This window comes from Protobothrops mucrosquamatus, unplaced genomic scaffold (genome assembly GCF_001527695.2).
Source record: "Protobothrops mucrosquamatus isolate PMUCROS unplaced genomic scaffold, P.Mucros_1.0 scaffold342, whole genome shotgun sequence".
NCBI lineage: Eukaryota > Metazoa > Chordata > Lepidosauria > Squamata > Viperidae > Protobothrops > Protobothrops mucrosquamatus.
The window spans coordinates 90,130-104,568 of record NW_015386679.1 but is presented as its reverse complement, the minus strand read 5'-3'; the positions used below and the strand labels follow the sequence as shown (position 1 = coordinate 104,568).

Here is a 14,439-nt window from a genome sequence, read left to right as displayed (position 1 = left end):
TTCTAAGGGGGGGCCCTGCAGCTCTAACCACTGGTTACTCCACGCAAAGTGAGGAACTGCCACTCGTGGGGGGGGAGGCCGGCGGAAGCCCCCAGGCAGCTCTGCTTTCGGACACGACGTCACGCCACCAGGACCACAGAGGGCGAGCACAGAGAGGGCCATACCCGTCGGCTGAAGAGGCGGCAGCACCGGGGCCAGGAGAGAGCAAGGGCGGAGGAGCTTCCGACTTGGTGTTTACCTGTACCTTCAAGGTCTCTCCCTGCAAGGAGCTGTCACTGTCGTCGTTTTCGTCCGGTTTAATCAAAACGGTATTACTGAGAAGGTGGTTCTGAACAGCCATCAGGTACCGCAGGCAGGCAGAGGCGGCCTGCAAGACAAGTAGGGACTCCTGGGGTTACCCTCCTGACACAGCCCCCTCACAAAGCAGCGAAGGAAAGCCAGCGGGTTGCTTTTGGGGTCCAAAGGAAACTCACAAACAGGGGAGCAGACAAAGGAAACCTTCAGTCCTTCTCTAGCTGCAGGGTCACAGCGGGGTTAAAGGAAATGCAAGGAAGTTTTGACACCTTAATTCAAGCTAAAATTTGGGAGACGTAATACAAGTTCCTGGTCCTTACCAGGAACTGAAAGGCAAGTTAGTAGGGAGTAACCCCATTTATATTAAAAACAATGATGAACTCGAGAGCACTGAATGTTGAACATTCCAATCAGGAACAAGAGGAGGAGGAGATCCAGATTGACAGAGATACCTGCCACCGTTCCCAGGGACAGCCGGTGCTTCTAGATTCCCCAAAAGGAGAAGCTGTCCCCCCTTCCCCTCATTCTCCCCACTGCAGCCCCCGGAGAGAGCAAGTGGGGCGTGGTTACTCACAGGCACAGTGGAGAGAAGCCTCTGAAATTCATCTCGAGAGACGATTTGGCACTTGGTGATTAAGATACAAGATTCTCGGACCACAATCTTGAGGATGTAGTGCAAAAGCTCGTCGTTTAGTCTTCGAAGGCAGAACCGAGGGGGCAAAGGAGGAAGGGTCAGAACGGGAGACGCTGCGGCGCGTTAAATCGGTCAGTCTTAGGAGCCACACCAGCCTCTCCTGCTGATCTCAGCTCCTCCCCAGGAGGCAAACTCCCGGGTTCAATCGACTACTTTGCAGAGATCCTGCCTGGGAGGTTTACCTGCAGTGCTCCTCATCTTCGCTGCCAAATCTGTTGTTCTGGAGTTGTTCAGCCATGCTGGTCAGGATCACATCTCGAAGCTGGGCCAGGCCGCTGTTTCTGTCTCCTAGAATGGCCCAGTTCAGGGAGGAAGGTAAGCAAAGGGCCTGGGATTGTGCTCCAAAGCTCTCGGTGACACGGCCTCTGCTTGAAGCACGCAGCAAACGGTGTGTTTTTAATTTACAAACTAATTGCCCTCCAGCACTTTAAAAACTCTTACCTTCAGTTAAGACCAGTTTCAGTAGGTTATTAACTTCCGTTTCTCCAGGGTACAGGATGCTTAGGCCAGAACTTGAAAAGGCAGAGAAAGGCAACACTTGGCATTTGCACAAAAACATACAAAAAAGAGCGCTGCGTTTTGAAGATACACTGCTGTACTCTAGCAGAGGCTTTGAACTGTTGGTAATATTATTTGCTACAACGTGAGTTATGGATACCCGTCTGGAAATCTGGTTTGGTTAAAGTAAGGATATGGTTTTTTTAAAAATGTGCGGAAGTTTTGGTATACAGCACAACAAATCCACACATCCTGGTAAAACAAAGCAAAGAGCGGCTGCTTTGTGGTTTTTATTTACTTAATTTCATGGGAAATGGACTTTCCTCTCCACGGAGAGTCCTTTGATACAATGAGATGAGGCCGGATGACCTACCTGATGGCCAGACAGACCTCCTTTTGGATTTCGGGGCTGATCTGGTCAACGGGGGCCATCAGTAACTGCCAAAGCAAGAGGCCGGATCGCCTCACAATCTCCCGATTCTTCTCTGTTTGGGGACTGAAGAAAAATTTAAAAACCACCTGCAAGACAAGCGTTGCAATGGAAGATGGGAGGGAGAAATATATGCACAGCCATTAAAGTAATAATGCACGTTTAGCTGATCTGCATTCTATCTGGATTTACTGAAATAACCAGGTTGGCTCAACTGACTCATATTGGAGAAGAAGAACTGAACAAAAAAGGGTAAGATATTCAAATTCTATTTTCTTTCTTCGTGAACCTCAAAAAACCAGGCATAATTATCCCACAGATCAGTGTTTTTCAACTTGACAACTTCACGATGGGTGGACTTCAACTCCTGGGACTCCCCAGCCAGCCATGAACCCTGGGAGTTGAAGCCCACCTATCTTAAAGTTGCCAATATTCAAAAAAATATTGCCACAGATGATCAGGCTTGAACTTCATACAATTTCTGGTGAACAAGAACAATATTTAGCCTATACTCTAAATTCTTGTCTTTTTTGCTGGGGGAGGCAATAATCCAGAGCACATCTCGGATCAATCAAGGACTCGGCAAACCCACGTGGGTCACCCCCGGAGTGGCAGCAGACGAAAACTCTCCGGTGGGGTGCCCCATTTCTTTCCAAAATACACAACAGACTCGCACTGATGATGTTACCTAGTTTGGGTAATGAAATGCCTGCAAGAAAACAAGCAAGCTCAGAGAGCACCAAGGACCCCTGACACATAATGCAGACAGCACCAAGGAAGGCTCCTCCTCCTCTTCCTCTTCCTCCTCAACACACTAGGATCTGACCTGGCGGGGTAACCTAATGTGATGAAAGGTGTGACTTGATCAGGTATATATACCTGGAAGACCACCAGGGTGCAGCGTATGATGCACATGTCCCCGTTGACCATGGCTTTCTCCATGATGTCACAGATGCTGCTAAGATGATGGGCTTCAATGGGGTGTTGCTTGGCCAGGAAATTTGTGACTGGCATGTTGTTACTGGCTGCCAGCAGGTTGAGCTGATGGATGCACATGGCACCCACGTGGTGCAGCAGTTGATTGATAACCTCGTTCGTGGTTATGGCATCTCCTGGAAAAAACAATCATGTTCTTTTTAAATTTGCCTGGCAAAGGTGATAAATCATCCCTGACAAAGGAGACAGAGAGGGGACACCAATTACTGCTCAGAAATAATTTCAAATAAACAGGCAATGGGAATTTCAGACTCTTTCAAATGATACAACACCAGGCATAAAATGCTAATATTTAAACATTTCCAACTGTGTGCAAACAAACTTAAAATAATATCACATTTGTGCAAGAGAAAAATACGTTTTGGCCGCTACTTAAGCCCCAGTTGTGAACTGCAAAAGTCTTCACTAGTATTATCCTTACAGAAGCACAATTGTGTTTATAAAAGCAAAGTGCTCCACTGTTCACAATGCCAAATCCTTGTCGCCACACGGGTTTACTACTAAGTGTGCCCAGCACCAATTGCAGGGGAAGGAATGGCCGGCTGCTCTTCCATTTGCCCAGTCCACCGAGCGTGCCGGCGGCACCTTTTGCCTCCTACTTACCTTGGGGCTCCAAGACGACGTGGCTGACTCCCAGCCTCTGGCAGATGTAATGGAAGGCCTGGTTCCCCGGATTGCACCACTGGTCAATGTAGTCGTTGGAGCACGTCCAGACCATGTTGTTCAGGGCATCGTAGCAGGCGCCTGGACGGAAACACGGGTAGCTCCCTTGAGCAAAAGTGAACGGGGACGCAAAGCAAGCAAAAGCTTACAGAAATCCTGGGATGCTGGCTGTTAAAATATCTCCGTCTCTTCATGGAACAACTTGCCTCCAGAGGTTATGGGCGCTCCATCACTGGAGGTCTTTAAGAAGACAGGGGACAACCATTTATCTGAAATGGTACAGGGTCTCCTGCTTGAGCAGGGGGTTGGGCTAGATGACCCCCAAGGCACCTTCCAGCAGACTGTTGGTGGGTTTTTTTTTACTATTCAGGAGTTATTTGTTCTTAAGGAATTTGCCCCTAAGTGTTCTGTCAAAGCTCAGCTTAATGGCTAGAGAAAGCTGCGCTGGGGACTTTCACTCAGAACATCCCGTTCCGGCAGCAGCCTGCCTCTAAGACAGGCGCCCGGGGCTTACCTAGGCCAGGGACAAGGGCACCACGCCCAAGGGAGCTCCCAGCCGCATCAATGAGGTCTGCTCGGCTTGCAAACTGCCCGTCAGAGAGATTGTACACCAAACTGGAAGCTAGGACTTGAAACAAGGAATCTGCCATCAATCCACCAACCGTTCCAGACTGCTTTCCTCCCCCAAGGCCAAGAGGGAAGAGAACTTACTTTTCAAGGATGACAAACCGCCGCTTCCCCCGAAGAGAGACCGTGTGGCTGAACTGCCGGAGCCCCCCGGAGGCGGAACTAACATCACCAGGTATGTCCCGCAGGTATATATCGGGGTCTTCCGGAGCATCTTGAGAGGCAGGCCGCAACTAGTGTTAGCAGCTGAAGAAAAAGGAGGGGAAGTTGTGAGGAGCACAGGGGGGTCATTTTGCCCGACAGCCGCAAGACGAGGCGAAGGACGTGGTCCAGTGCAGGAGCGTAAGAAGAGGGGCCGCACCCCGGGGGAAGGCCTTCAAGAGCCACCTGGGAGGAGCAGAGGCTGGACCTCGCCCCCTTCAGCCCGAAGGCCCGGCTGCCCCCCTTGGGCAGGAAAGCCAGAAAAGCCAGGAAGGGGGGACTCCTGGGCACCAGTTGCCCCTTACCCGCCTGGTCCTCCTTCAGCGTATTGGAGATGGTGGAGCCAGTCAGCGCGGCCAGGGTGGCCGAGGGGGAGGCTCTGTACCTCGAGAGCCGGCTGAGCAGCATCTCGTTAATGCTCTTGGCCGAGTCCCCCTCTTTCCTCATCAGGATGATGCGCTCCTGGAGGGGCCTGGCGACGCAGAGCCCGTTGTCCACCTGGGCCAAAGAACCGAGACAGCGGAGGAGAGCTCATCACCGGCCTGTTCATGGCCACACGGAGGACATCTGCGCCTGGCAGGTGCCCCGTCCGTGCCCGTCTCCTGGGAACAAGGCTCACCTTGAGTTCAAAGACGTCCATGAAGACCGAGTGGCCCTTGGGGGTTTTTTCATTCAAGCTTGCAGGAGACCAGATCCAGTAGAAGTAGGTCCCGTCGGAAGAGAGATGGACCGTGGTCATGGTGCTGCCTATGGGGAAGTGATCGGGGGGCATTGGGAGAAGCTGGCACACCTGGGGCAGAGAAACAGGGCAGGGGGAAAAGGGAGGAGAAATTCAGTTTTACAGGCATTTATTATGACACGCTGATCCTGACAGTATCACGGTGCTAAGTGGTTCTGTACAAAGCGTGCCGATACGCCAGCCTGGCATTTACAACTAAAATCAATATTTGTATTTCAAACAGATCGCTGGAGAGAGAGAGAGAGAGCTGCTTCTTCATCTTTTAAGAAAGAAGAGTGCTGGAAGCAAAACTTAATTTGTTCTCTTCACGGCAAAATAAAAGCATCACACCTTGCAAGGTGACACTTGCTGATCAATCACATTGGAATGTGAATGAGAGATAAAAAAGAGCTACACCGTGTAAGAACTTTCTTCCATCCCCACCGCTGGTCGCTTCCCCTAAGATTTAATTTTTCTCAAAATTGGAAGAAGCTCTGCCATCACTGTATTCTCCCATCAGCAATACTGAAGTCAAGTCCTGATGTTCAGACAGGCTGGCAGACAGGGCTCCACCAACGTGCTCAAAAAGGAAGACACGGATTCTAACTGGGAATCAGCAATTTCCTTCATCCTGCACCTGGTACCACAAGATCCACCTGAGATTCCTTTGCGCCCCCTGTGTAATGACCGGGTTGCGACGCTAAGCAGCACAAGACTCATATAACTGACACTCGGCGTTTGTCTGCTGCTGTCTCAGCTCTTGGAAGTGGGGCCAGAGTCTCTCAGATGCAGCCAGCGGACACTATTTTGCTAATCCTCAGACGTTCTCAATGGATTTCTAGCTTTCAAAGGGAGACCGAGAGCCTGAGTCATCTCGGAAATATCCAGGGCAGAGTTCCATGGACTGAGCTGGCATAATTCTCAGATCCTCAGTCACTGTTGGGCCGTGTAAGCATTGGTGAACTGATGGAAAAGTTCCCCAGAGAAAGACAGCAGGTGCACAAGGGACTTTTTAAAACCTCATTTTCTGAAAAACCACCGAGCTTTCCAAGAGACAAATGCAATTAATTATTATTAAAGATTGGGGGGGGGGAGGAACTGGACCCCAGGCTTGATCACAAACACGGCCCTGGGACAGGCACTAAATCTAAAAGCACCTCTGGTTTTACCTGGAGGGTGTTCTGATCGATGACCTGGAAAAGGGAGTGAGGTTTACTGTCGAAAGAGACCGGCCTGTGGACCAGCCTGCCACTGCCAAAGGCCACCCAGCCGGATTCCAGCTCCTCGTTGCGGCAGTACACAAAGCCTCTGAAAGGAAGAGCAGGGCAGCTCTTCATCACGCACGCCTGCTTATTCCTCCCAGTCCCATCCCTGGTTCCCACCTGAAGCCCACCGACTGCTGCCTTCCTCTGCCGGAGACCCTGCTTTGCTGAGGGGCTTACCGTAAAGTACCGTGCAGTCCAGATCCTAATTTGCTGATTCCCCGGCCAACTGAGTTGGTTGTATAAAGATAAAGTCCATCCACTGCCAGGCAGCGTCCCAAGTCTGCATCTGCAAGAGGCGTTCAGGGGGAGGTTACTTTCAAAGCCACACAATTTGGGGGGAGGTCACGCTCTCCGCTGCTGGAGCAGGGAAGACGACGTCCCTCTGACCCACGGCCAAACGTCCTCAGCATGCGAGGCCGGACTTTCCATAGGGCTGCCACCCTCGTTATGTCTACAGAAGGCCGAGGGACGACTTTCTCTCCGTCAGGAAAGAGAGCTTGGTCCACTAGTCCAATTCTAATCTTTTGATATGTCCAGTTCCGAGCTCTGCCTGTTCGGAGGAGCACTGGCAACTGGAGAGTGTCAAGAAGAAAGATGGGAACCCGGAGGAGGACTCCTCTAGGTGCAGGTGGGAAAAAATTGGCCGCCATTAAGCTGGGGAAGAGAGATTAAGAGGCTGGAAGGAGAACAGCTCCCTGCTCTTTATCGAAGGGACCATTTTGGGGGTCAGGGTTGCATTTCTATTCCTGCATTTTGGAAGAAGCAGCCTCGCTCTGAAGGAGGCGAATTCCCCCACGGAATAAAACCTTCCAACTGCCTCTACCCAGCTATCAGTGAGCCACGGCTTCTGCCTGTCCTCAAACCGTCCAACCTCGGCTACTCTAAAGGCAGGAACGTCCAGCCTTCCCGCCTTCTTACCTTTATTTTCTGAGCCAGAGCCGGGGTTAGCGTCAGGTGCCGGCAACATGTCCTCAAAGCCCCAGGACACCATGTGTTTGCCCCCTAGCAAGCAGGAGGGCGATCCGGGTCCGCCTTCTAGAAGCAGCAGCCTTCAGGGAGCAGATGTGGAGACATATATATGTGTATATACATACATACATACATACACATAGGGCAATATATGGGGCACTCACCATCCACTCCCCCCCCCTTCCTCCTCCTCCTTCTCACCTGTACAACACATCAGCCACAGGCAGGGATCCTAAATCAGTCTGTTTTTGTAGGAGATGGACGGTGTGGACAAATGTTTTGAGGGAACCCCTGGAAAAGAGAGAACAAGGCAGTGGGCACTCTTCAGGCACTGTAAGTGGAGGCAACAGAGCTCTCTAAACAGAAGGACCCGGCACTCGGGCCCAGATAAATAAATCCAAAGACTTGTGGACTGATCCCCATACATTGTATATTGTTCACTTTCTATTCATGTAGTGGTAAGTTAAGGACTGTTCAAATCCAGAGGAGAAAGAGAAGGCAGCCTGTGTGGGAAAAGCAGGCGAGCCTGTCTAGGGGAGGATCAGGAGTATTCTTGGACCCTTTTGCACGGGGGTCAGAATGCAAAAGGGTACCAAGAGCGAAGAAAAGATCCTGGCCAGTCGCGCTTTGTGAGGATTGCCCCCCCAAACTCAAGGGAATGAGGACCCCCACCATTTCAGCTCGAAAGGGAAGGAAACACACCCCGATCCCTGTTCACGAGGCTTGTTCTCCTGGGGAGAACCTTCCCTGAAGGCCCAGTCAAGGCCTGCAGCTGCAGGGAGCCTTCGGGAGCAGGAGCTGGCTGGCCTTCGGTCTTCAGGGGTCGGCCCGTGAATGACTGTGGACGGGTACAAGCCCCCCCCTCCTTCCTCTACCTGGCACAAGCCAAGGCCACCAGGGCAGCGGCGGCATTTTCCTTCTGCTTGCGTGGGATCTGCTGGCCGCGGGGGGTGGCCTCCTCCAGCCAGGAGCAGAGCAGAGCCTCGATGCCGTTCAGACAGTCCGCGGGCTCCTTGGTCAAGCTCAAGGGCTGGCAGTCCCGGAGGCAGTTCAGGAGCACCTCGGCGGTGACGTTGCAGAGGGAAGGGTCCGTCCTGCTCTGGGACTCGATCAGGGGGAAGACCAGGAGCAGCCCCATGCGGGAGGTGAAGGGCGCCTGCTCCGACTGCTGCAGGAGGCCCTGCCGCTTGAGCAGGGCCAGGGCCTCCTCATCGCCCGAGCTCTCCCGCTCGTGCTGCTCCTCCAGGGCCAGTTGGCGCTGGGCGTTCCAGAGTCCCCGCAGCGCGTTCAGCCGGTACTCCAGCAGGCGGGCGTAGGCGTTGCTCTGGTTGCCGCAGACGGAGCGCAGGCGCTCCGACAGCTCTGAGGGGTTCTTGGTCTCGAAGGTCAAGATCTGGGGGGGGGGGGGAGAAAGGAGACGGTCACGCTGGGGAAGGAATGCCGCCGCCGGCTCTTAGGAGAGCTTCTCCACGTCCCTTCCTGGGTGAAGGTCAACACACCGAGCCCAAAGCGATCTGGGAGAGAGAGAAATGGCTCCAAATTCACCGTTCGGTGCAGAGTAACTGCAGCTCTGCAGGCTTTAGAACCCTGTTTCTCCATCTTGGGGGACTTCAACCCCCCCGACCTTCAGTTAGTTTTTTTCCTGAGCCTTAGAAACTTTAAGACGTGTGGACTTTAAATCCTAGAATTGCGTGCTGGCTGGGGAATTCTGGGAGTTGAAGTCCACACTTCTTAAAGTTGCCAAGGCTGGAAAATATCGAGTTTGCCAGGAAGGTGAACGGAACCATTATTCAAGCTATTGGGTTCTATAGAATCCATGCTGGCCCTTGGCATGAATCCCCCTCTGGCCAGAATCAGGCTATTTAATGGTTGCCCTAAGAAAAACACAAAGCTGGATTCACTTCTGAACTTACGGGTTTCGTCACTGCCTTAACTGCTTAAAAGCCTGAGCTTTTAAGCGGGGGAAGAAATACTATCGATCCCCTCATTTTGCCATCTTGCAAGAGAATGCATATCTCTCTCTCTCTCTCTCTCTCTCTCTCTCACACACACACACACACACACACACACACACACACACACACACACACGAGAGTGCCTTGATTAACGGACGATTGTCAAATTTGGGTTGTGCCAAGGCACCATTAAAGCAAAACCACTATCCAGACGGATTTAAAATTTAGGATAAGGTTACAATTCGCTTTAGGGTCGGTATCAGATGTTTATGAATTCACAACATTTTCTTGGTTGCCTTTTATGGCTTGTCGATGACGTTAGATGACACATAAAACCAGGGCTTTGTTTTTTGAGCAACTTTAAATGCAAAGAGCAAGAAATAGGATTACTGAGAAAGGATTTCAAGGCCAATTAGCCAAATAAATACAAGCTGACATACATAGTTAACTAAATGCTGCAGACATTGATTTAACAGGGTCCAAACTCACAATGGGTATTAAAAATCCATTTGGTTTTCCAGTATTACAAATTCACCATGGAATCCTATAAATTCTAAGACTGTGCAAAATTTAACAGCAGCAGTTTCTGTTTTAACATCCTTTAATAAGGAAAATGTTGTGATTTCATGCAGGGAAATAAGTACTGGCAATAAGTTTAAAATGAATGGACTTCAACTCTCAGAATTCCCCAGCCAGCATGACGTTGAAATCCACTCATCTTAAAGTTTCCAAGGTTGAGAAACAGCGCTCTCAAGATTTTGCATGTTTCCAGGGATTTGAACCCAAGATAATAATGAACAGATTTGGGTCGAACCCATCAAAGAGCCAATTGCCTTTACACCTGTCTCATTCTTCTCCTCTGTATATTCTCTGCTGACTCAGGATCATGGAGGACCAAATCCCCTGTTATTCAGGGTTAATTCCCCTTGTTTTTAAGAATATAAAAGTAATGTACCATCACAGCCAGTCCAGAGGCTTCTTTGGAATAAAGAAGAGTTGGTGCATGTTCTCTCCCCCCCCCCCCCCAAAAAAAACCCCGAATAGACCAGCTCTTGCAGCGGAGATGCTTGCTGTACTGGCAAAATCTATATCCAGGGAAGATCAGCAGAAATATCAATGTCTGAGAATATACCAGTGATGGGCCACTGATGGCTTCTCCATTTCAAACAGTCAATCCAAAGCTAACGGGTGTGTGCTAGAACAATCAATTCCAGTCATGAAGAGGACTACACCACACACGAAGTAAGGGCAGGACAATTACTACTCTTTGTGTAGCCCCAGTTAGAATTATTGGGGAGCCTACAAAGACCTCCCATTTAATCATGGCCTCTCTAGGAAGCAGCACTCCTACACTCTTTCACCGTGTTCGTTGAGCAATGGAGCTCTCGCCCATAAAACCTGCAGGGCTGCACATCAAAGAGGTTGGAATGGCCAGTGCTTATGTTAAATAAACATTTTAAAGTCAAAGGGTTCCGAGTGATTTCCAGGCTGGTCTTGAAAAGCAAAGAAGAGCTTAGAGTTGGTTATGACCAGGATGGGAGACCACCAGGAAATCCCAGGACTGTAGAATAAACTGGGAAGTCAGTCCCCAAAGAATGCAAGAACAAATCATGTCCGCATTGAGGACGGTGCGCTCGAGAAGAAGGCTGCCAACAATGTAAAGCTCTTATGCAGATCTATAGCACAGCCATAACTGGGACGCCATGTCCGGTTTTAGTCATCGCATTTGAAAAGGCTATAAAGAACTGGGGAAAAGTGCAGACCGAAACAATCAGGAGTTTGAGAAAAAGCTGGGACATCCGAGACCTACAGGAACAAAATGCAGAAAGGTAAAAAAAACCATGCACTGAGTGGAGAAAAGGGGCCTGGGAGCCCCTTTCTTCCTCCTCTCTCCAATCCCTCCATTCAGCCAAGCCATTTAGGAAAAAAAGAGGTGGAACAAAAGCAGCTTTTTCCTTCACACTGTGCGCAATTAATCTGCGGAATTCATTACCGCCAGATATGATGAGGATGTGATATGAAGACGGCCACTGACAAGGCTGGCTTTAAAAGGCACTGGATAAAGTCACACTGAGGGATATTTGCCTCAAAGGCTCACAGCCACCTCTGTGTGGGGACAACCAGTGGCAGGGACCCCCAGGAGGAGAGGACTGTGTCCCTACCTGAGGACCCCAGAAGCGTCTGACTGGATACTATGAGACGCAATCATGGACCAAGATGGGTGCTGGCCTTCAGGGGTCAAACTGAAACTCAAGAAACTTTACACATTTTGAGCTAAATTTGCAAAGTTGCCACATGTAATCTGGGGTCTGCCTTACCCAACCAAAAGCATTTGGGATGATCCGCTGCATTTTCACATGGGAAAAATGTAAATTTAGAGTCACGCGATTGTGAGAAGGGCAGCATATAAATTTAATAAGAAAGTTTGGCGAAAGGTTGACTCGGCCTTCCATCCTTCTCAGGTTGGTAAAATGAGGACCCGGATTGTTGGGGGCGGGCTCTGTAAAACCGCCTAGAGAGGGCTGTAAAGCAACGTGAAGCGGTATATAAGTCTAAGTGTTATTAATAAACAGTAAAAATATTAACGGAAGCAATTAGCTGTATGAAGCAGCTTCTCCACCTGAGTGGCACTGGACTCTACCTGTGTGCTGCCCAGCTACTGGGGCCTTGTGGGCTATGCTGGCTGGTGTGATGGCATCTGTACTCCAATTTATATGTCAAACATCAGTTGGGGGGAGCCAGCGGAAAGCAAAGGCTTATCAATTGCTATTTACATTCCAGCACCCCAAACATCCACATTATCAGCTTCCATTCCACAATGTGTTTTCTAAACAATTGTAGAGATTGTAGAATTACCTTGAAACTACAGCATGCTCTTTGAGCAATTACTGCCCAGGGCTGTCATGTGATTAATCATCATTTAAAGCAGGCTTGCAGAACTAATGGGCTCAATTCTATTTCTGGATGCAAACTATATTGATGCAAAAAATAAAATACAAAAAAAACCCAACCCCAAGAACCATCACCTTCTGGACCACACGTCCCACGAACCATTCCACATTCTTTGACAGATCACAACAAAAAGAAGCAAAAAAAAAAAAGCCTGTCAGCATTTATTTTAACAAAAGGCTTGCGATGTGTGGGCCAGTGTCATTCCCCCTCCCTTAGGAAACAATTCCTTCTCCACACGAAGCCCAGAAGGGTTCAGGGCAGCCTGAATGCCTCCTTCCGGGCAATACAATTGCGTTCCTTCAAGCTCCCTAAACAAACGCAGGTGACTGAGCATGAGCCTTCAATGCGGTGCCTGCTGAACCGTCCCCGTTTGGTTCACACCACCCAGCTTCTGACAAAGAACCTGTGTCACCGAGAGCCACACGGCTGGGGAAGAGGGCGGAGTGACGGAGGGAGGCGCATGAGAAAGCCAGAAGAGACACTGGCAGCAAAGGGCTCGGCTGCCCCTATTTTTAGGAGAAGAGAAGCCGAGGTTGGCAAGCATCTTCCTTACTCTCCCTCGGCTTTTGAGCCATCCTGGTCAGCTCAGCCCCGGAATATACACAATTCAGAATAAAGCGGGCAATTCAGCAGAAAAACAGGAATAAGAGGAGGACCACCCTCGATTGGGGGAGAGGATTCCCCAGGGGGAAAAGGGAGAGGAGAGAGGAGGAGGAGAGCGAAGGAGAGCTCCCAACCTCTGGCCTCTTCTGCTTCCTTAGTGCTGAATCACCTTTGCGACAGCCTGTCAAGAAATGTGGAGACAGACAGACCTGCCCCAGTGTTTACATGCTGCTTCCTGCTCTTGGACTGGCTGCTGATTCCCTACCCCACATCTTGGTCCTGCTGGGCCGAAACCCTCCCAGGAAAGAAATCAGTGCTGCTCTCTCGCCCCCCCTCCATGCCGGTCCCTCGCCCCCCCCCCGTGCCTGATTTTCCATCCCGGAGTACACCAGTGCCCCTCCTTCATCCTCTGGCCTTCCAGAGCTCGTCCTTCAACCACTCTTGGTCCTCCCACCTGTTTCTCCTCACTTGGGGCTCCAGACATCTTCCCCGTCCAAGGGCAGCGCCTCCAATCTGCTGACCAGGTTTTCCCTGGTCAGGATGACCTTCGCCTTGGGCTCTTCTTCTTCCTCCTCTGCCTGCCTTGACGGCTGTTCCACATCTTCCCATCTGCCCTCCTGGTCCCATCCTTCCCCATCATCCCATCCCCTTTACTCCAGCTCCTTCAGATGGATAATGCTCCCTCCAGAACATGGTTTGATGATCCACCATCCCCAGCAGGTTGGCGGCCCAGGTTGACATCCTCCCTTCAATAAATCCCTGACCTGGGTACGTCTCCTTCCCAGAAACAGATGTTGGAAAACACTCAGTGGGGGATGAGCCTCCCTTCCTTCCTTCCTTCCTTCCTTCCTCTCTAATCCTTCCTTCCATCATTTACCTACCTTCCTTCCTTTTCTCCTTCCATCCTCTCTCCTTCCTTCCTTCCTTCCTTCCTTCCTTCCTTCCTTCCTTCCTCTCTAATCCTTCCTTCCATCATTTACCTACCTTCCTTCCTTTTCTCCTTCCTTCCTTCTCTCCTTCCTTCCTTCCTTCCATCATTTACCTTCCTACCATCTCTCACCTCCCTCCCTCCCTCCCTCCTCTCCCCTCCCCTCCCCTTCCCCAGCTGCCTCAGAGGGACCCCAGGTGCCATCTTTGGCCCCCACTCCTTTAACGAAGGCCAGCCCCCCCCATCTTCCCCCGGCCTTACGAGGGGCAGAGAGGGGGAAGGAGGCCGGGACGATGCCTTCCCTGCCCCACCGCCTCCCTCGGGGCGAGGCCGGGGCCGCTTCCTTCCCTGGGGGGGGGCGCAGCGACTCCCCTCAGAAAGGCCTGGCGACCCCCCCCCCCATTGTTCGAGACCACCCGGGCTCCCCCCTCCTCCTCCTCCTCACCTCCAGCTCGGTGTCTCCGGGCTCGGCCACGCCGATGATCTCGCTGGGCAGCTCGGCCAGGTCGGTGACCCGGATCAGCCCGTCGTGGAGGAAGATGGTCTCCTCCTTCACCGACAGCCACTGCGCCGAGTCGGCGGCGGCGGCGGCGGCGGCCGCGGAGCCCGAGGCGCCGGCCGGGGAGCCCATCCGGGAGGCGAGGCG

General features: G+C 51.3%; 1 protein-coding gene across 1 annotated transcript in view; it reads right to left on the bottom strand.

The window, feature by feature from the left end:
• The window catches only part of HECTD4 (HECT domain E3 ubiquitin protein ligase 4), a 42,283-nt gene extending 27,859 nt beyond the window's left edge, over positions 1 to 14,424 (bottom strand). The window contains exons 1-17 of the mRNA XM_015815441.2: positions 14,239 to 14,424; positions 8,231 to 8,748; positions 7,557 to 7,646; positions 7,305 to 7,435; positions 6,564 to 6,672; positions 6,291 to 6,429; positions 5,023 to 5,193; positions 4,709 to 4,901; positions 4,287 to 4,448; positions 4,090 to 4,203; positions 3,516 to 3,656; positions 2,796 to 3,028; positions 1,860 to 2,005; positions 1,430 to 1,500; positions 1,171 to 1,276; positions 869 to 989; positions 239 to 367 (exon numbers count right to left, since the gene is read on the bottom strand). Coding sequence (XP_015670927.2) covers positions 239 to 367; positions 869 to 989; positions 1,171 to 1,276; positions 1,430 to 1,500; positions 1,860 to 2,005; positions 2,796 to 3,028; positions 3,516 to 3,656; positions 4,090 to 4,203; positions 4,287 to 4,448; positions 4,709 to 4,901; positions 5,023 to 5,193; positions 6,291 to 6,429; positions 6,564 to 6,672; positions 7,305 to 7,435; positions 7,557 to 7,646; positions 8,231 to 8,748; positions 14,239 to 14,424 — 2,760 coding nt within the window. The remainder of the gene's footprint in view (positions 1 to 238; positions 368 to 868; positions 990 to 1,170; positions 1,277 to 1,429; positions 1,501 to 1,859; positions 2,006 to 2,795; positions 3,029 to 3,515; positions 3,657 to 4,089; positions 4,204 to 4,286; positions 4,449 to 4,708; positions 4,902 to 5,022; positions 5,194 to 6,290; positions 6,430 to 6,563; positions 6,673 to 7,304; positions 7,436 to 7,556; positions 7,647 to 8,230; positions 8,749 to 14,238) is intronic.
• Between the last annotated feature and the right edge of the window lie 15 nt (positions 14,425 to 14,439).